The sequence below is a fragment of the Amblyomma mixtum genome, chromosome 9 (assembly GCF_055824585.1).
Source record: "Amblyomma mixtum isolate Tamu chromosome 9, ASM5582458v1, whole genome shotgun sequence".
In the NCBI taxonomy this organism is placed as follows: domain Eukaryota; kingdom Metazoa; phylum Arthropoda; class Arachnida; order Ixodida; family Ixodidae; genus Amblyomma; species Amblyomma mixtum.
This window is the reverse complement of record NC_143020.1, coordinates 8,158,458-8,178,581: the sequence shown is the minus strand read 5'-3', so window position 1 is coordinate 8,178,581 and position 20,124 is coordinate 8,158,458. Positions and strand designations below refer to the sequence as shown.

At 49.1% G+C, this 20,124-nt stretch overlaps 1 protein-coding gene across 1 annotated transcript; it reads right to left on the bottom strand.

Moving 5' to 3' along the window:
- Nucleotides 1-1,862: 1,862 nt before the first annotated feature.
- Nucleotides 1,863-13,856, bottom strand: LOC149328221 (uncharacterized). Its single transcript, XM_089559622.1, has 2 exons — nt 13,497-13,856; nt 1,863-3,146 (listed from the first exon to the last, which is right to left on the bottom strand). The coding sequence occupies exons 1-2, from the start codon at nt 13,854-13,856 to the stop codon at nt 1,863-1,865; spliced, it is 1,644 nt and encodes a 547-aa protein (XP_089415748.1).
- Nucleotides 13,857-20,124: the final 6,268 nt, after the last annotated feature.

The window sequence follows — 20,124 nt, the reverse complement described above, 5'->3', positions numbered from 1 at the left end:
TCATTTTTAAAATGAAATCTGCCGTGCTTAGAATACACTTCTGGGGTACGCCGTTCTCTTGTGTGAAAGTAATGGAAAGAATTGCTCTTAGGCGGACGCAAAATGTGCTTTTAAAGTTGTTCAAGCAGTATGGCATCCTTCCGTGTATACCTAGGTCTGCTAGTCACGAAGGATACCAAACTTCCACGTGGCATCACAGACCTTCTCGAGGTCGAAGAAGACCCGATACCATACTGCTTGTGGATGAACACCTCCCCGATGGTGTTTTCTGGGACAACAAGGCGGTAGGTCGTTCATGATTTTTCAAATCCACATAGATGCATTCTAAAAGTCGCCGATATTAAAGTACGAACATCAGTCATATGTCGACAGCACTTTCGAATGATTTTGCTGTACAGCTGGTGAGGGCTGTCGGCCTATGACTCCTAGAACTTGTTCGTGGTTTTCCACTTTTCAGAAAAGGTACTACGAGTGCGCTCCTTCTCTATTTGCGCGGAGTATAATTGTTATATCGGCATGATACAGTACTGAATTCATTTTACTAGTGCATTTTTGTACATTTTTGCTGTTATCTTGTCCCTCACTCAGTTTATAATAGCCGAGCTTCCTGCTTATAGTGCTACGTATTTAACATTTAGGTTCTCAGCAATAAACAATGTTTGCCAACAGACTTTATTAAGGCTGAAAAAACATGTCTAAATATCTTTTTTTTGAAAGATGCATTAGAACCTGAATACTTTATTTATTGAACCCTCAGGGCCGAACGCATTCGAGAGGAGTGGTAACAAATAACAAGATACATAAACTAATGCAATAACTGTTACAAAACAGTTTCATCCTCCTGCTAATTATGTTAGTGCGGTCCGAAAATACTCGTTATCACTTATGTCGAGAATTTCTCCGGGAAGGTTCTATTCACGTGATCCGCTTGTTAGTAAAGACTAAAATGTAGATATGGTGTGATATTTTTTCCATTCCAACTTTGTGACGCTGATGAATGTGGTGTGACATGTACACGGGACAAGTTATTGATTATGTTTAGTCTAATAGCGCAGAAGCACTTAAGGCGGATGTAACAATGAATGAAACAACTAACCTTTCGGCTTTATTGCAGCAGAAAAATGACTTAAGATATGTTTTCGGGCGCATGCTGTCTTTCTTTTTTTTAACGGTGGCACATCAGAGCCCCCAAAAAATATTTCTGGTTTCGCCACTGCCATGATCGACCGTGTATCCTAATGTCTAGTGCAACATCTTAAAGAAAACATCCCAACTAAAGTTAGGTTAATTAGGAGTGAACTTTTTTTTTAAGGTTGAATGCGGAATATGGTGACGGCAGTGCTGAGACAACTCAGAGCATTCTCTAAGCCTGGCATGAAACTATTAATCACAGCGTTATTTTGCGGGCGAAACAACTACACGCTACCAACAATTACTTTAAAAATGACTGGTTGCGTAAAGCGCCACGTTATTTTTAAAGCGCGATGTGAACAGGAAGCATTTAACTAGACTTCATATTACGCAGACCGATAATTATGGATTTCATGTCATGAGAGCAGCGGAGGCCGTTGTGCATAATAATTTCCGAACCTTAGGCCCAAAAATGAAATTAAATTCAGTCACTTTAGGCTCCCACTTTGCTAAAGGGTACAGCAAGCGCTTTAAGATGACCTCGCCGGAATACTTCGCATTTGCAGCTGTGAAATATACCCGCGGGCGGTAGCTACTGTGCTGGGGATAGAGGAACCTTCAGCTCACAGCAAACTATGATCTTAACCGAAAATGCTCGCAAAAGATTAGGCCACGTTATTTCGTGAGGGCTTGGTTTTTTTTTTGGCTCATTCACAACAGAGTACTATACATTACCTGAACTCTTTGAACGCCGCCATTGTTTGTCGAGACCAGCCCGCCGGTCTCCGCACGTTGCTCCACATCAAAGCTGCCATACGACTCGCAATCACCGCGGCGTCGGCAAGCAGTGGATCGAGGGTGCCCGAACTCAGCCAGCCGTAGCCCGAAGACGACACGTACAGGGTGGCCTTGTTCAAAAAGTACAGACGGTTGTTGGCTCTGTGCTCATTGTCGTCTCGAATCCAGGGGAACCCTCGTTTCATATTTGCCTTTTTAGCGTCGAACTCGAAGTTGTGCGCCAAGAACAGGTTTCGAGCGAATCCTTGCTTTGACATTTGGGGAACGGCCGGCTCCTGGAACACCAGGTCGCCGGGTAGCTTCAGAGTAAAGTTGCCGACCATCGTCCGTAAGTGCTCCGTGTCATTTGGCGCCGCCATGAGCCGCAGGATAGGGGCGTATTCCACGAATCTTTTTCGAGTCTCCTCGAAGATCTTATGCAGCTGCTGGTCTTTCGCGGGACTCGCGAGGGCCGCCACATACGTGACCCTCCATAGCTGGCCACTCTGGAACACGTGGTCGTTACAGACTTCCTTGCTACGCACTGTTGGCGATTTCAATGTGTTGCCCCTCTGAATGTAGCTCATGGCATCCAGGGCGACAACAAGTAGCATGTAGCATAAGGACAACGGCTGGTCGCTCCTCAAGAGGCGTACGTCCGTAGAGAAAGCAGCCTTGGAGATCGTCTGAAATTCCCTAACTTGGTCAATATCGATAAGAAACTCGAGAAATATGTCCCGTAGCTGCGGAACTTTCAGACCGCCGAAGATGCCGCTCATCTCTTCTAAAGACAACGAACCAGTTCTTTTTTTGTCAAGTGGAAATTTTTTTTCCCACGCGGACACGTCCTTCCGGGTGTAGTTAGTGCCGAAATGCGCGCTCAGGATGGAGAGAGCAGTGATGTAGCAGGAATCGTCGCAAAATGCTTTGTATTCGGTGGTCCGGAGTAGCCTCCTTTTTAACACGAACACTTGTGTTTTAGTGGTACGGCTGATTAAAGTGAAAATAAACTTGAGGTGGTATCGCCTATCCACCGCGAGGGCGAAACGTAGCAAATCTTCGCCACTCATTCGGCTGGAGGTGTTTGCGATTTCCAGCACGATCGTCGCGACATCTCTGGCTCGCTGATCTTGACGCCAAACCTCATTGAGGCACGATGTGTAGAGAGCGTGAAGTGCTGCCGCAGCCGGGCTGCCGTAGTTTTGTGTTCCTTTGATGATGTTGGAGATGATGTCCTCCTGCGAAATTGCACAACAGGACAAGGACCAATTATCTAATTAAAGACACATAATGAAATTTGTTCACAACGGTCATTTTGGTCGTACTACGGAGCATTGACACTCGTGTCGTTGAACCAAAGTGTAGAATGAAATTAGAGTCACATTGTCCGCATAGTACCACGGAGTGCAGATCCCCATCTTTAGGGACTGTTTTGTGTGGGTTCGATATCCAAGCGGCGATAAGGTAAGGGAAACCCGCCGCGGAGAGTGTTTTACATATTAACATGTATCTCATGTAGCACAGTGTGCAACGTCGACAATCTTTCGGGGTACTAAACGTACGAACGATGTTCTATTCGCGGACTGCCAATGCATTACATAATTTATCTTGATCGTTCACGGCTTTGTTAGGAAGCGCCAGGGCTGATGTTCTCGCAGAATCCGGGAAGTCCCACGTTGCAGGACAGAGGAGAGAGGACTAGTGCTTCTTCGCCTCAAGGCTTCTCAAAACTGCCGATGCGCAATTCACGCCACATGGCCCAACAGGAAACCCAGTGGTCTTTCAGTTTTGACAAGGGTTGCGCTTACTCCTTCTATAATTATAACGTTAGCGCCAATCAGACTTTCACTACGCCTAAACTGGATAAAAACCGTAGCAGTTGTCGCTTGGTGCAACTGAAACCGGGCGCGTTCACCTTCTATCAAATGCAGTTGGTATCCAGATAGCGTATGCAATGACCGTTATATGTTGGAGTGTGGCACTCAGCTCTGCTATGTTCCCTGCGGAGAGCGAACAGGGTGAAATGATGCGCAGTGCACAGGTTCAAACACCTTAGCATACATAGAGTAGGGATGGACGTCGGCAAACGTGGGGCCACTGAATCTCCAACCTTCTCGGCACACCCTGGGCAAACGTTGGCGGCCGATGCAGGCCGTCGTCAGCCTAAACTTGCTGCTTGGATCGAGTAAGCACTGAAAAGCGTACCGCTGAGATAGTTGCCGAAACGAGCAGACAACTTCGCTTCCTGTTCACTGCGTAACAAATCTCCTAATCATCCTTTCCATACTTCGGCACCAAATTTGAAACGAATGTCGTGAGAATACTCCACAAACAGTAACCTTAGGTGTCCGGTTTATTACACCCAAACAAGCTTGTACTGCAAGATCTGCAGCCAATATAATGTAACATGTGCCTTAGCAAATCTCTTATCACGGCACAAAGTAAGTTTTTCCTTGATCCACAGGTTTCACTTGAACATAATGTAATTCATGTAATTCAGCTTGAGTTTAAGAAGCATTATTCAATCTTCAACTGAAAAGATGGAATAATCTCTTGAACTGAATTTTGTCGCGGTTTACGTTTCCTTACTATTACTACTGCTCGATTTCGTCTCTCCTTCTCACTTGAATTCTTGTGGTGCTTTTTTTTGTTATGTGCATTTCATGTACGTATTATTGTATGCCCACTCCTGCCCAGGGCCTCAAACTGAGGCCGGCAGTATCTTGTAAAAAAATAAATAAAAACGAAGTAAATTTTCGGTTTCTAGCTCAGCCCAGAGTGAAAGCGTGTGCTTTAGTGTTTTGTTTCTAATGAACAGGCGCACTCTGGTAGGTTGGAGACACTATTTTCCGAATGTTGGTCAAAAAATAATAGCTTTTGTTTTTCTTTCATTAGTATGACTCCTTTATGGTTCCTTCAAGCGTGACAATAGAGTAAGTCTTTTCGTGTATAAATTTAAGTGTGCGGCGCTAAATTCATTAAAATTTTGAACATGTCATAAGTAAGGATCCCGAAGAACCCTCTGGAGGTGGACTGTACTCGTTCCTAATTTCGCTAAATCCCGCCAGAAGAGAGTGAGACCTGGATATCTCCTGTCAAGCATTGCAATGTGAATAAAAGAAAGACATGTTACCTCCCAGTGAGCATGCCAAGATAATTTTAGTTGTATAGTGTTAAACAGTTTACTTGCCTTTATTTTCAACGACCTCTAATACATGGACTTCCACTGTGCGGTTATACCTCAAACGATTCCAAAGGCCCCAACACACAGTCAAAGCCTGCGCAATGATATATTTAAATTTCCCACTACCACAGGCGCGCTCTTTAGAATGCGAGTGTAGCGACGTATCACCTTACGTGCACGCTTCAAAAAAGGTACGCCAGCGAAGAAAACAGTACAGAGCATTGATGGAGCCTGTCTTTCTCCGTCCGATCGGTTTTCCTCTCCAATTTTTCTGTGCTTGTGTAAATTTTAGGGAAGCTATAGGAGTATACCAGACATTCACCGGCGCGCGATTATCTATTCAGCGCATGCGCGAAAATATGAGAATAGTAGTGAGAACGAGTTAGAGCGCAATGAATAAACAAAATCCCATCGTTCCTGTGGCGCAGTGTATGAGCATCCAGTTATTGAAAGATTAAGACAGTGCATTCAATCCACTTGTCACTGATATGCTTTCCTGTCCTTTTTTTCTTACGAAGCACAAAAGACACGCAAATTATATGTGATTCACTTCGGGGAGTAGGTTTCCCTGCTAGGTAGCGTTCTGTGATACTTTTGATCCGAATTTGCCTTTCGGAGCTTTTTCACTCTCGTTTTTATTCTCATCCCGCGACCCTTTCAGGCCCATCAAATCATCAACGTTGGATGCCCCAAGCCTTCAAGCGAGCGAGAAAGTCGTAAGTTTTTTGCAGCAGTTCGGACATTTAGCAGTTAAACATATTTCAGTGGCCTTTCACCTCACCGACATATGCTAGTAGGTAGTAAAGGGCTACGGGAACTGCGTGCGCTTTGCTGTTGTCATCAGCTAGCGCCACCTTTTCCCCTTGCACCATGCAGAAGAAAACCATTTTTATTCCTACGTAACAAAAAGGAAGGGTACAAGTAAGGAACAGTTTGCTCCTTGGATATAAACTTTGTCTGCAAAACACACTTACAAGCGCTAAAATATTTTGGAAATAATAATGATTACAAATGTAATCACTGAGGCCTGGCGCCCTATTGAAGAATAAGCAGCGCGGTCTCATTTGAGTTCCCCAGCCTGTGACTGCTTCTGTGGCGCGAAATTAGCTTCTTGCGCAGTCTAATATGTGCCAGTAAACGTCCTGTCCTCCAGAGAAAATGTCTACATCTAGTGAAAGGAAAACATTTCAAGATTAGCCTGCCACATGTGTATGGCTGTCATTTAATAGGTGAAGAAATATTATTTATCGCACGAACCCAACAGTAAGCATAACACAAGAGCATTGAACCTCTATGGATTATTGCTCTTTTCAGCAAATTTCGCACTTTAGGACGTTACAGAAGCGAGCAGTAGTGCAACTCTTGCTCTTCAGCATTCTCAACATTGTGTTTCCTAAAACGAAAACTCAGTTCCGCTCCCTCTAATATTAGGCTTTTGGCATATAACACTTTTCTTCGGACGAAGCTCGAATACGCATCTATTATTTGGGATCCGCATACAAAAAAGAACATTAACTCCCTTGAAATCATTCAAAGGAAAGCAGTCAGGTTTATTTTCCACAAATACAGCAGATTTGATTCTCCCACAAAGCTAATGGCAGAAAATAATATCCCACTTCTTTCAGACCGCCGAAAAATAAACCGAATTTTGTTCCTCCGTAAGATTCTTTCACGCGAGGTAAACATTCCAATACCTAACTATGTTCAACCTTCTACCACCAGACGTACACGACACACTAAGGAACACACACTGCAGCCTATCTTCGCACGAACAAATTCATTTAAGTATAGCTTCTTCCCCCGAACCATCTCCGATCGGAACATGCTCCCAGAATCCCTTTTTCAAAAAGCAATTTTAGCAACGCATTGGAAGAACATTTCCTTGGTTAAGTTGTCTCATTTTGTATTTTTTAATGCTGTTGTTTTTATCTTCCCTTTGTTATCGCCGAATGATGCTGTGTTGTTTTTTCGTTTCTTTTGTGTATTGTTAGGTTGTTTGCCCCTCCTGCCTGGGCCGCATAGGCCTGCAGTATATTGAAATAAAATAAATAAATAAAAAACTACGCCTAAGGCAGAAAGCTGTCCTCCTTTCAATTTCCGAGAAGTGGACACACTCGCAAAAGAGTTCGTGTTGAGCGACCAAAAGAGTAATCACACAAAAATCAGTTTCGTGGACGTAGCATTATATTGCAGAGCAAGACAAAATTAAAAAAGGTGACCCCCCCCCCCCCGGCCTTGCCAGAAGCACCTACAGCTCATAAATATTTCTCTTGTAGTGAATTACAATTAACGCGCCTGAACTATTTTGAATGCGCCTCAGGTTGCCTCGATGGCAGACGAAGAAGTTGACGACGAAGTGTGCCGGCGCGCGCGGCTCCAGCTCTCTGGCTGTGTAGACTGACTGTGATTTTGCTGCCGTCCGCTCAGCTGTTTGGTGAACTGTATAGCTGAGGTCACTAGTACGCGGACCCCCTTTCATTTGGTGGAGGTTGCGGTCGTCTGACGCCCTGGACCTTCGCAGCCGTCTTCTCCCGCCGCTCACAATGCCTAAGGACTCCGTGCCCAGTCCTGCACCACCCACCCCGACCGTTCTGTGCGCTGGAGCGCTGCGGCAGCGTGATCCCGCTTTCTTCAGTGGCACCGGCGACGATGACGTCGAGGATTGGCTGGCATCGTACGAACGGGTGAGCACCCATAACAAGTGGGACGATGCACTCAAACTCAACAACGTCATCTTCTACCTTTCGGACGTTGCGAACCTATGGTTCAGAAACCACGAATCCGACATCCCCACGTGGTCAGCTTTCAAGTCCAATTTTTCTGATGTATTTGGCAGGCCTGCGGTGCGCAAGCTGCGCGCGGAACAACGCCTGCGAAGTCGGGCGCAGCTGCCTGGTGAAAATTTCACCAGCTACATAGAGGACGTTGTGAACCTGTGCACACGAGTTGATGCCTCTATGTCTGAGCGCGACAAGATTGAGAACATTTTGAAAGGAATCGACGACGATGCGTTCCAGATGCTTCTGGCACGCAATCCCACCACAGTCGCCGACGTCATTACTCATTGCCAGAACTTTGACGAACTTCGGAAGCGACGCATCCTCACACGTTCTCCGCTCTCGCAGCAGGAATCGCTTGCTTCCCTCACATCTGACACCGACCCGGCGCAACTGTCACCGCAGATAAAGCAGTTTGTTCGGGAGGAAGTCGCGCGTCAGCTCTCGTTGATGCCCTCCAGTCACGACGCTGCGACTCCTCTGGTGGCGCCATTGCAGGAGGTCATCCGCCATGAAGTTGCCGAGGCTATTCCTACTGCACATCCAGTCCCTTCGGTTGCTCCCTTAACCTACGCCGAGGCTCAGTATCCCCAACCATCTCCTATACCCGCCCGGATGACCTACGCAGAAGCAGCGGCGCGCTCCGTGCCCCTGACTGTTCCACCTCGTCAGCCCGTCCTGCGCCCCGCCCCGTCTCTACGACCAGCCCCGGTTTCTTCGCCGTCTCCGCAGCGGTTTTACAACCCTTGGCGCACATCGGATAACCGACCCATCTGTTACTCCTGTGGGTACGCGGGACATGTCGCCCGCCACTGTCGCCGTCGCATTGTGGCATCGCCAACCATCTCAACCCCTGTGCATCCATCCCAGATGTTTTATTCGGCTTCTCCATCCTCGCCGCAAGACGCGTACGCCCCCGACCGTCGTGCTTACGAGACCCGACGTTCTCCATCACCGCGCCGTCGCTCACTGTCACCAATGCGCCGTCGCCCTCCCCCCGCTGAAGAGGGAAACTAAGATCCGCAGTTCCGGAGGCAAGAACTGCGCGCTGTTCGAAAAGCTCAAGGCCTCCGCTTTCCCCACGCAACGTTCTTCAGGTCATCGTCGACGGACTGCCGGTACATGCGCTTATCGACACGGGTGCCTCAGTATCAGTGATTCACGAAAAACTCTGCCGCCGCTTGCGCAAAGTCACGACGCCATTTACGGGTCTCTCGCTCCGCACCGCTAGTGAACAGTGCATTGCCCCTCTCGCCTCGTGCACAGCGCGAGTCATCATTGACGATATATTGTATTCAGTCGAATTGTTGGTGCTGTCCTCATGCTCACATGACATAATTCTCGGGTGGGACTTTCTGTCACACAACAACGCCGTCATCGATTGCGCCCGCGCTGAAGTTGAATTTTCCCCTTTGTTTGACGAGCTTACTACTGAAACCTCTGCCCCCTTGCCACTCAAGGTCACTATCGCTGAAGATGTTGAAGTAGCGCCGGGAGCATCTGCCCTTGTTTCCCTGTCGTGCCGTGCCGCGTCGGATGACACCGTTTTATTTACGCCGTCTGCTTCCTTTGTACGCCGGAAGAACCTGCCGCTACCTTCTGCTGTCCTCGATGTTCGGCGGGGTGTCACGAAGATGCTGCTCTACAATCCATCCTCGTGTGCCCTTACCCTGCTACCTGGTGAGTCCCCTGGCTGCATTCAACCTGTCTGCCTTCTCTCTGCCCTTAATGTCCACGAGGCAGCCAGCGGTCCCTCTCTAAACGCCATGCATTCCGAGCTCGCTACTGAACCTGCGCCTGACGAACTTTTCCGCGCCGCCATCGACGATACTCTTCCGTCCACCTACCGTCAGCAGCTTTCAGCCCTTCTCCACACTTTCCGCTTCGCTTTCGATGCAGCCCATCAGCCTTTAGGCCGTACATCAACCGTGGCTCATCGCATTGAGACCGGCTCCCACCCGCCTTTTCGGCAGCGCCCCTATCGCGTGTCTGCGGCTGAGCGTCAAGTGATAAGTGAGCACGTTGAAGACATGCTGCACCGTGGCGTCATCCGTCCCTCTCACAGCCCTTGGTCTTCTCCGGTGGTGCTGGTCAAGAAGAAAGACGGTTCTATCAGATTTTGTGTCGATTACCGGCGACTGAACAAAATTACCCACAAAGACAATTATCCGCTTCCCCGCATCGATGACGCTCTTGACTGTCTCCAAGGCGCCGAATACTTCTCCTCTCTTGACTTGCGTTCGGGCTACTGGCAGGTCCCGATGGCTGCCGCTGACCGTGAGAAGACTGCATTCGTTACCCCCGACGGCCTTTATGAGTTCACCGTTATGCCATTCGGCCTGTGCAACGCGCCAGCTACATTCGAAAGAATGATGGATAACGTCTTACGGAAGCTGAAGTGGCATACGTGCCTCTGTTACTTGGACGATATCGTTGTCTTTTCGGTAGATTTTTCCACTCACCTCACGCGCCTGCAGCAGGTTCTGACTTGCCTCACCGACGCCGGCCTACAGCTTAATCTGAAGAAGTGCCACTTCGGCGCCCGGCAGCTAACCATCTTGGGTCACATTGTATCTAAGGAAGGCGTTCTCCCCGACCCGGCCAAACTTCGCGCTGTTGCGGAGTTTCCCAAGCCGACAACAATGAAGCAGCTTCGGAGCTTTATCGGTCTGTGCTCCTATTTTCGGCGCTTCGTCCGCAATTTTGCGTCGATCATTGCGCCACTCACGAAACTGCTTGGAACAGACAACCACCTGTCCGCTTGGTCCCCCGAATGCGAAGACGCGTTCACCACACTGCGCCGTCTTCTTACCTCGCCGCCCATACTTCGCCACTACGATCCGAGAGCCCCTACCGAGGTGCATACTGATGCAAGCGGCGTCGGCCTCGGAGCTGTCCTGACTCAGCGGAAAGATGGTTATGAGGAATACGTCGTGGCGTATGCGAGTCGGGTGCTCAGCAAGGCTGAATGCAACTATTCCGTTACGGAGAAGGAATGTTTAGCGATAGTCTGGGCACTCATGAAATTTCGACCCTATCTGTACGGCCGCCAGTTTGATGTCGTCACGGACCATCACGCGCTTTGCTGGTTGTCGTCTCTTAAAGACCCGGCCGGCCGCCTCGCCAGGTGGGCTCTCCGCCTTCAGGAGTTCGACATCCGCGTTGTATATCGCTCTGGCCGTAGGCACATGGACGCCGATGCTCTATCTCGATCTCCTCTGCCCACCGCCGCTGCATGCTCATCCGTGCCTGAACCCGTCCTCTCGCCTCTTACCGCCTCTGATATGCTTGCGGAACAGCGCAAAGACCCGTGGCTTGCGTCGATCATCGACGTCGTGACCAACGCTCACACTGCTGTGCCTTCGCGCACTCTACGCCGCCAGGCACCACATTTTGCGTTCCGTGATGGCCTGCTCTACCGCCGTAACTACACGCAAGATGGTCGACGGTGGCTCCTCGCGATACCTCGCCATTTACGTTCTGAGATCTGTGCCTCGTTTCACGCTGACCCACAATGTGCCCACGCCGGTGTGTTGAAGACGTTTCAAAGAATATCTCAGCGTTATTATTGGCGGGGCATGTACGGGTACATTCGCCAATACGTCCGCTCCTGCATCGCCTGTCAGCGACGCAAGTCTCCCGCGCCACGTACGAGCGGCCCCTTGCAGCCATTGCCGTGCCCGGCTCGCCCATTCGATCGTGTTGGCGTCGACCTCTACGGCCCGCTGCCCTACACGTTATCTGGGAACCGCTGGATAATTGTTGGCGTCGACCACCTAACCCGATATGCAGAGACCGCCGCACTACCCGCTGCCACTGCTCGTGACGTTGCCCACTTCCTGCTGCACAATTTTGTTCTCCGCCATGGTGCGCCGCGCGAGTTGCTCAGTGATCGAGGCCGTGTCTTTCTTTCGGACGTGGTGGAAGCCCTCCTCAGAGAGTGTCGCATCATTCATCGGACCACCACTGCCTACCACCCTCAAACTAACGGGCTGACTGAGCGCTTTAATCGCACTCTCGGCGATATGCTCACCATGTACGTCTCGTCAGATCAGTCTAACTGGGACTCTGTACTGCCTTTTGTGACGTACGCATACAATACCGCCACCCAGTCAACCACTGGATTTTCCCCTTTCTACCTGTTGTATGGCCGTGAGCCGTCCTCCACAATGGACACGGTTTTGCCGTACACTCCGGACGCCTCCGAATGCATGCCCCTTTCCGAACTCGCCAAGCACGCCGAGGAATGTCGCCAACTGGCCCGTTCTTTCACCTCGGACTCCCAAGGTCGCCGAAAGCATGAACACGATGCCCATCAAACCGCGCACGCTTTCTCTCCAGGTTCCTTAGTTTGGCTTTGGGTCCCCTCCACTACACCAGGACAGTCTTCGAAATTTCGCAGAGAACATCATGGCCCTTACCGCGTCGTCGAATCAACATCCCCTGTTAATTATATTGTAGAGCCGCTTACAACTTCGTCGGACTTGCGTCGTCGCGGCCGTGAGCTTGTCCATGTCAGTCGCCTCAAGACTTATTACGACCCGCTCCTCTTGCCAGCACCATAGGTCGCCAGGATGGCTCCTCTTCCATCCCGGGGCCATTGTAGTGAATTACAATTAACGCGCCTGAACTATTTTGAATGCGCCTCAGGTTGCCTCGATGGCAGACGAAGAAGTTGACGACGAAGTGTGCCGGCGCGCGCGGCTCCAGCTCTCTGGCTGTGTAGACTGACTGTGATTTTGCTGCCGTCCGCTCAGCTGTTTGGTGAACTGTATAGCTGAGGTCACTAGTACGCGGACCCCCTTTCACTCTATTTTGAGCATTTCGCCTTCTACATTTTTAGAAAATGCAAAAGGATGCGTCGCGCTCGAGGCTTTAAATGTTCAAAATGAGATCGTAGTCGCCCTGCTTCTTGCACGCCGTCTCTCAAAAGAAGCAATGCTTTTGTTCAATCGACTCAAGAATTCCGCTTGCGTTGGAGAGTACACCGACCTTCACGCAACTGAAACATAACATCGCAGGCTGAAGCTGTGCGTCATGTCATTATAGCATATGCTTGATAAAAACTGACACACTAGCTGTACTTCAGCAATGACAAGCGCTGTTTCAAAGCAGATGATATTAAATCTTCATAGGAATCACTCGACTAACCCATTTGAACGCATTAAGTTCCTCTGGTTCCATTTAAAATGATGCAAACAAAACTGATAAAGAACCAACAGAATTTTATTTTCTGGTGAATTATCCTTCTCCGACACATAGTGGCCTCAGGATATCGATTGTTTATATTGAACAGCTTAAGTTTGAGCCGGAAAGGTTCAATACACAATCAAGTCTGCGGAGATGGGGTGCCCGCAACTGACAAAGGACAGAGTAAATTGGACAGACATGGGAGAGGCATTTGCCCTGAAGTGGACATAGTCAGGCTAATGATGAGATGATGATGATTAAATAGTTTACAATTCTCTCGACTCGAGTGACTATTTAAGTTGCATTCAAAAGTTATTAGCGAAATTCGCTGTTTGAAACAGTTTCAGACTAGCCGGCAGGCGAAACCAGCAAAATGCAAATGCAGGTTAGCAGATTTTCGTGATTAAAACTACCAGGATGTCCGCACGAAAGCTCACCAGCATGTCGTTGGCCACGTCTTGCTGCACAAAGCCGTGTCTGATGGCGTTTTTGCAGATGTACGCGTAGAAGTCTCTGCAGGGCGACTGGTGCTTGTCGATGACGGCGAACAGCCTGCCTGCCTCGCTGGAGCAGCAGAACCGAGATCTAGTGCCGTTCCTCTCGTCCCGCGTGGCAGCTCCGTGGATGGTGAACAAGAGCAGCGCGGCGGTGGCCGCTGCCAAAGAGGCTCCGCAGAAGAAGCCAAGGCAGGTGCCGGCTGAGAGTAGCTCTTTGCCCCGCCAAGGTGAAGTCCGAGACGCTGGGGGACCGCCGCCAAGGGGTGAAAGTAGGCCTTCTTCCGTAGCCTGAGGCTCCATCGTGTCCGTCTTCTTCTGGAAAATGCCCTCGAGGAGCGCGTGGAACTGCGTGTGGTCAGCGCCTCCTTGTGCTAGAAATGCCCGGTAAAGTGCTCGTGCTCCTGTTGAAGAGATAGAGAAAACTTTTAATTCCAAAGAAAAAATCAGCGGAAGGACGCACACACAGAGAGGGACACAGGTCCAGTGGCGCCCTGTGTTGCTTTCTGTGCCTGCGTCCTTCCGCTGGTTCTTTTCTTTAGAACTGCGTGCCAATTGGCCCAAGCAAGCTCTGTATCCTACTGAAAACTTTTAATTAGCATAGCATAATTCGCAGGAGCCGGGTGGCCGGGGCCTCTAGTCCAGTGCTCCGCTGGCGGCAGCTGACTTGCGGACTAGTTAGATGATTCAAGCTTGCTGGACCAGGTTGTCGCTGGTCAGGGCCTCCTCCCACTGATCGTGTGTCGGGCGTGGCACTATTAACTTTTGTCCGACTTGTCGTGGCATTCCCAAGAGGTATGGCAGAGCATGGGGCATGCTGTCCACCAAGTATAGTAACGGTATTATGTGGGTCTGATCTTATGCAAAATGTGGACTTGGATATGTGTTTGTTTGCATTCTCCTACAGTCAACAACACCCGATGAGGACAGTTTGTGTGGTGGTGAGAATTGTCTTCTGTCTAGCCGAAGGTGGTCTAGTCTGTCAACATACGGTCCTAGGAGGGGGGGGGGGGTGGATGGGGTTCCGCCCGGTTTGTTAGAGCTGGAGCTAGATCATTCACTACCCCGTTTCCAGCTAGGCCTTAGTGACCAGGTTTCCCTGCTATTCTGTGTAAGTGTGAGAGTGTACTTAATAGTGTGCTCGCCCTTCCGTGAGGTTTTCCAGCAAGGTAGTCCCTGCAAGTTTGTTGGGAGTCCGTCACTATGTGCGATGACTTCCCCTCTTGATCTTGAGTTTTGATGGTGATGGCTATGGCCAGTGATTCCGCTTCCACAGGATCTTTACACTGATTCAAGCCCTCATGATTGGCCTCTTCTGGTTGTCGACCGCAGCAATCGCGAACCTGCCTGGCACGGCGTAGGCCCTGATGTTATGTATACCGTCTCCGGGTCTTTGATAGTTTTTTTTTTTGCCAGGGCATTGACCGTGGCTCTCCTTCTTCTGCCGTTCGTGGTGCATGTGCCTCGGTATCTGGTTTACATAGACCTCTCTTGAAAGTGTCAGAATTTGGGACTTCCTCTCACTAGTTCGTGGTGCCTGCCATAGCCCCAGTCTCGCCAAGATATACCTACCCGCTTATGTTGAGGCATCAGGTGGTGACATCAGCTTTAATATTCCAGGATTTCAAGTTAGGACACCACGGGGATATAAGCCTCAAAATTGAGGCCGCTTTCAAGTTACGACAGGTATCAGAGCGACCACTACCTGGATCCTCCGAAGCGCAGCCTCCCCTGCACGGATAACACCGCGTGGGAGGGCTCTGCATAAGGAGAGATGAGAGCACGTGAGCACGTGTGCGGTGCCGGAGGTGCCCCTTTCTTGTTAAAAGGAGAGCGACATAATCCCCACCGGGCAAAACCAGAAGTGGAGGCCGGAGAGCTCCTGCACAGCTAGAGTCCCTCAGGGTTACTACACCAGTGATTTCAAAAACATTTTGTTCCACCTCTACCTCCAGAGTAAGGAGCCGAGAGAGCCACTAGGTAGGAATCACGCATCGGGTCGCAGTATCAGCATGACATTGGGAGGTCATGAGGCTACTTGATATCCACTCGACACGAGCTGGCTGCGGAATGCGTCCTGACGGTCTACGGATGTTTTGGAAAACTCGGATGTAACTCCCGTGATTCTGATGTTATTCCTTATTTGAACAATATGATCTGCCGTTAGAAGTCTACCTCTTCTTTGGCACCATTTAAGTTTAGAGACGGGCATTGTGGCCGATAGGCTCGTTGCACAATACTCGTCTAGATGCCTCTTTATCCTGACAGTTCGGCCTCGACAATCGGCATGCAGAACCCATAGCCCGAGGTTTTACTAACCGGGTACCAATAGAAGGCTCAGCGGCCCCAAAGCCGGTACCACAGCAGTACTGTGCGGTCCTTTACCATCACTGGCTAAATCGGCTAATCTACCCCCCACCACCACCACATGAGAAGCTGACGCAGGAAGAAGTCGTAGCATGGAGGCAGCTACAGACGAGCACACATCCACACCTGCGCCTCTTACACCGCATACACACCTCATTATACCCAAACACACGCCTGCTATACGGGGAACACCATTCGCTGTATCACACTACGCGGGCCCGAAAATTCGAAACCCATAACCTCAGCAGTGGGAGGCCGAACATCCCGCTCATGCGTAGAGGACCAAAGACAGCCGGTACACCGGAGGAGGAGGAGGAGGAGGTGGTAGAAGAGGAAAGGCGGGGAGATTAACCGCAAAAATAATCGGTTTGCTACCCTGCACGGGGGAAAGGGGGTGTGGGGATAAAAAAAAATGAAAGAGAAATGGGAGTAACAGAAAATTGAAGTCCCTATAAAAAGTCAGTGCAGCAAAAAGCTAAGGATATAGGAGGACTGGATTGAAGACGCCTCCCAGTTCGGAGGCGCAAAGCTCTTTATAGAAAAGTGTTCATCATAACCATCACCTCTGGGCACCTCTGTAGAAAGCTCCATGATCAAAGAAAGACGCGCCTCCAAATTCATACCCCAAAACATGAAGACAAAGAAGACGCTGCAGTATCGACATACTGGGGTGAAGAAGATATACACAGGTCGCCGAGGACGTATAGGACCACCCGGAGACCTACTAATTACGGGTTAAATATAAAGAAAACTACTTAAAATACGTAGTGCATGAGGCTACCAACAGTAACGCGCAGCGCGAGTGCCTTTAGCAGTGCCCGGGTTGTCTAAATGGGGAAAGCAGAATGGTCTTTGCAGCGGTCTGGTGTCAATCCCTTTTAGGGCTGCGGTACGGTAAACTTGATTTTTATTGTATATTGCTTCTGTAAAGACTTCTCAGTGTTTCAGCCTTATGTGCGTCTCCATTTCCTGACGAAATTCTCGTAAGTCTCCTGAGAAAAGGAGCTATAAGCATTTCATTTTGAACACTCTCCTCAAGATAACGTACAATGAACGTCGCGGAGGAGGAACACTGGTTTCAGGTATGAAGCAAGGGTGCTCCGTTGTAAGGCTTGGGCCATGGGTTCTAGTTGTAAATGCAAAGAACTGATTTTTTTTCTTTCGTCTTCAAGGTCTCTGCCCCCTTTGCGATTGATAACTTGAGTAGTTTTGGTGCATTTCTTCTCGCGAAGATTTCGGTATTGAAGGTAAGTCTTTTGACGCAAAAACAAAAAAAGAAAGTGTGGCTTGACCGAAGCAGAATAAGCTAGCTAAGTCTTTCAACATTTACTTTTCTTAGTTCACTTCATTTTGTTTCATTTAATTCATAATTTTTTTCAAACTTTCCTTTTCAGTCCATGCCATTCTTTGAAACCATCGGTGTGGCACTCCCGCTTGCGTTTTACCTGCCTTTATTTAGCCGCATCATTCCAAGGAGAAGCCGCGATGTCTCACTTTATCATTGCCATCATCACATCACACCACAAGGGAAAGCAACCTTGCTTCATGGTGGACAGTCTGCTCGGCGTGAGTGTCTTGTGTTTGGCGACGAAGGACGGACGTTGCGTTGTGCTGATGCCGCAGCGCTCGGCAGCCCTCAAAGCATGCAGACCACTACGGCGTTGGCCTGACTTTCAGTGCTCATATCTCGGCTTGGTGTGCTTGCTCCAGACTTCGTTAATCTTTTCCTTCTTTTCCTTATACGCCCACCTTCTCTTTCCTCCTTGCAGGGTAGCCAACCGGAACATCCTTGTGGTGAACGTCTCTGCATTACCTCTACATGTATTTTCTCTCTCATTTGTTTAATAGTATTTTTCTAATCATGTGTTTGGCGCGTCACAGCCTTTGTTGCTTATGCGCCATAAAACCCATTATTACTAACTGTATTAATATTTTTAGGCCACGTAAAAATGCTGGTGAATAACAATCCATGCCTCCCGATTCTTGCCGTTCCGCTAGTGTGGGCATGTGCCATCTACTGTAAGCCCAACAACAATAGCAATAGCAGACCGTCCGGGCAAATGTAAACACCCTAAAAATCCAACACAGTATCCAACGGCGACCAAGGAAGAGATTGGACGCCTGAAAAGCCGAGGCCTTGCATCCACCACCGGAGCCAGACTATCACGCTGCTGTGCCTGGACTGTTGTGCACTCCATTCTTCTTACAGCAGAGCACGTCGACAATTGGCACAAGGGACCACTCTTCGTGGATATCTCGGAGTTCGAACGAAGGCATACGTAGCCCTTCCGGAAGCAAATGAACCGCTCTTCCGATGTCGGAAGTACGACTGTCCATTTAAACGATACAAGGGTGGTACCGTGCCCATAAGGCGAACACAATGAGGAAGCAGTCACCGCTACGATCGCGACAAGTAATGGCTACTAGTAGCGTCTAATGCACGGCCGACGGTACTTGCACGCGGCGCCTGCTGCAAAACACATCAAAGCATTGACCACTCTTGATTGACCAGTGACATAACAGGCCCAGTAGCCCTAACATCAACAAAATATTCCTTAGCAATCAGTGACAACTAGCACCGCATGCTTCATCGTCATGTCGAGTACCTGCTCGAAGCCAACAGCACAGTCATAATAGAACGCTTTCCTCCGACATGTGGCTTTGCATGTCCCGAGCAGAATCCAAGTAGACAGGCCTTCTGTGCCAGCTACAGAATCCAACCGCGAATCTTTCTTGACTTTCGCTCCTGCAATGGCGAAATTTGTTCTAGGGAGTCGCAAATCGCTTGTATGAACAGCTTACTACATTTCTCGCATCTCGCTTTCCCAAAGTGAAGCCTATTGAAGAAAGCCTCCAGTTGAATTACCAGCTTGCTTTCTAATCGCGGACATTGTGGCCTACCTTGCGCTCTGCTTTGCATCCAGTTCCTTGAGTTTTAACTGAGTTTCGTTTTTAGAGGTCCTGCACCGATATTTTTTACCAGTAGCCAGATTGATTAAACGAAACTAAGGTTAAATCTTGCGAGCTTTTTTAAATCTCTTGATGCCACCTACCCCAATATTATAAGCTGAATTCATGCATTTAAGGCCACAATGTCGCCCGTGACGTCGCGTACTATCTATCCCGAAACCTATAAAACCGGTCGCTCCCCACACGTAACTGCCTTGGTATGCATCTAGATTTTACCCGATCATTCTTGTAGGCCAAAGCCTTTCGCTGAAAAATGAACCAATAGTTTGATTTATGCCGCCCGTGAAGACACCTCAGTGACGACGCACCACCGTTGGAAACACTCACACTCTAGCACATCTTCGAATATTACGGATTCAAACAAAGTAAACTACCACCACCGCACTCATCACTCCCGCGAGCTGACGAGAGCTCCATACAAACTGCTTCCGGGATATCTACCACGAGAACATTTTCCCGTCGCGCAGCCTGCATCCAGCAGGGTGCGGCCAACTCTCTATCATTGCAGGTAGTGGTGCCCAAATTCCCACGGCATCCACTATTACGGCACCCCACTCCCTACTCATAGCAACCTACTCTACCTATCTCTAGCCTGCAACATCAGCAATGGCTCACCATGCGGGCCTGCGGGATGCCAGAAGCAGCTGCAGTACTGGACTGAAGACCTGTCGACGATGACCGATGCCCTGTTGCCCATCCTTTCAAAGTTTTTCCCCACGACCGTCGAGAGGAGACTCCGTGTTCGGGACGCTGCATGTAAGAGGATGGCCAGAACCCGAAAACGAGTTGTGTGTTGAATAGGAAGTCAATGCGTTTTGAGCTCGGTCCACAAGCGCTCCGGTTTTAGAGATCCCGCAGATCTAACCCTACAAATGTGCGTTCGCTGACGTCGAGGTAAAAAGAACGTACGTGCGAATAGTCAGCACTGGGTGTTGCAGCACTTGTAGCAGAAAAATGCCTTAGAGCTGGTAACCGCCAGCTCAGTTTTTTTGTTGGACTGTGTGTATAGTCATTACTGTTTTGTTGCGCGTCCATGGTGCGCTTCTGGAACGTATCTTGAATAAACAGCGCGAACGAACGTAAACATTTTTATTTATGGAATTCACACCAGATCTCCTAATACATCAAGTTAAAAATGCTTGTACAAATAACACACGATTGTCTAAACACATGAAAACAAAACTGAATACACATGCTTTGGCGCAAGTCTCGCGCCATGAAAACAAGCAACAAA

Bases quoted from the DNA above. Each gene is read 5' to 3' on its own strand.
- LOC149328221 (XM_089559622.1), bottom strand. From the start codon at position 13,856: ATGGAGCCTCAGGCTACGGAAGAAGGCCTACTTTCACCCCTTGGCGGC. The intron at 3,147-13,496 runs GTGAGCTTTCGT...GCAATTTCGCAG, and splicing joins ACGTGGCCAACGACATGCTG to GAGGACATCATCTCCAACAT.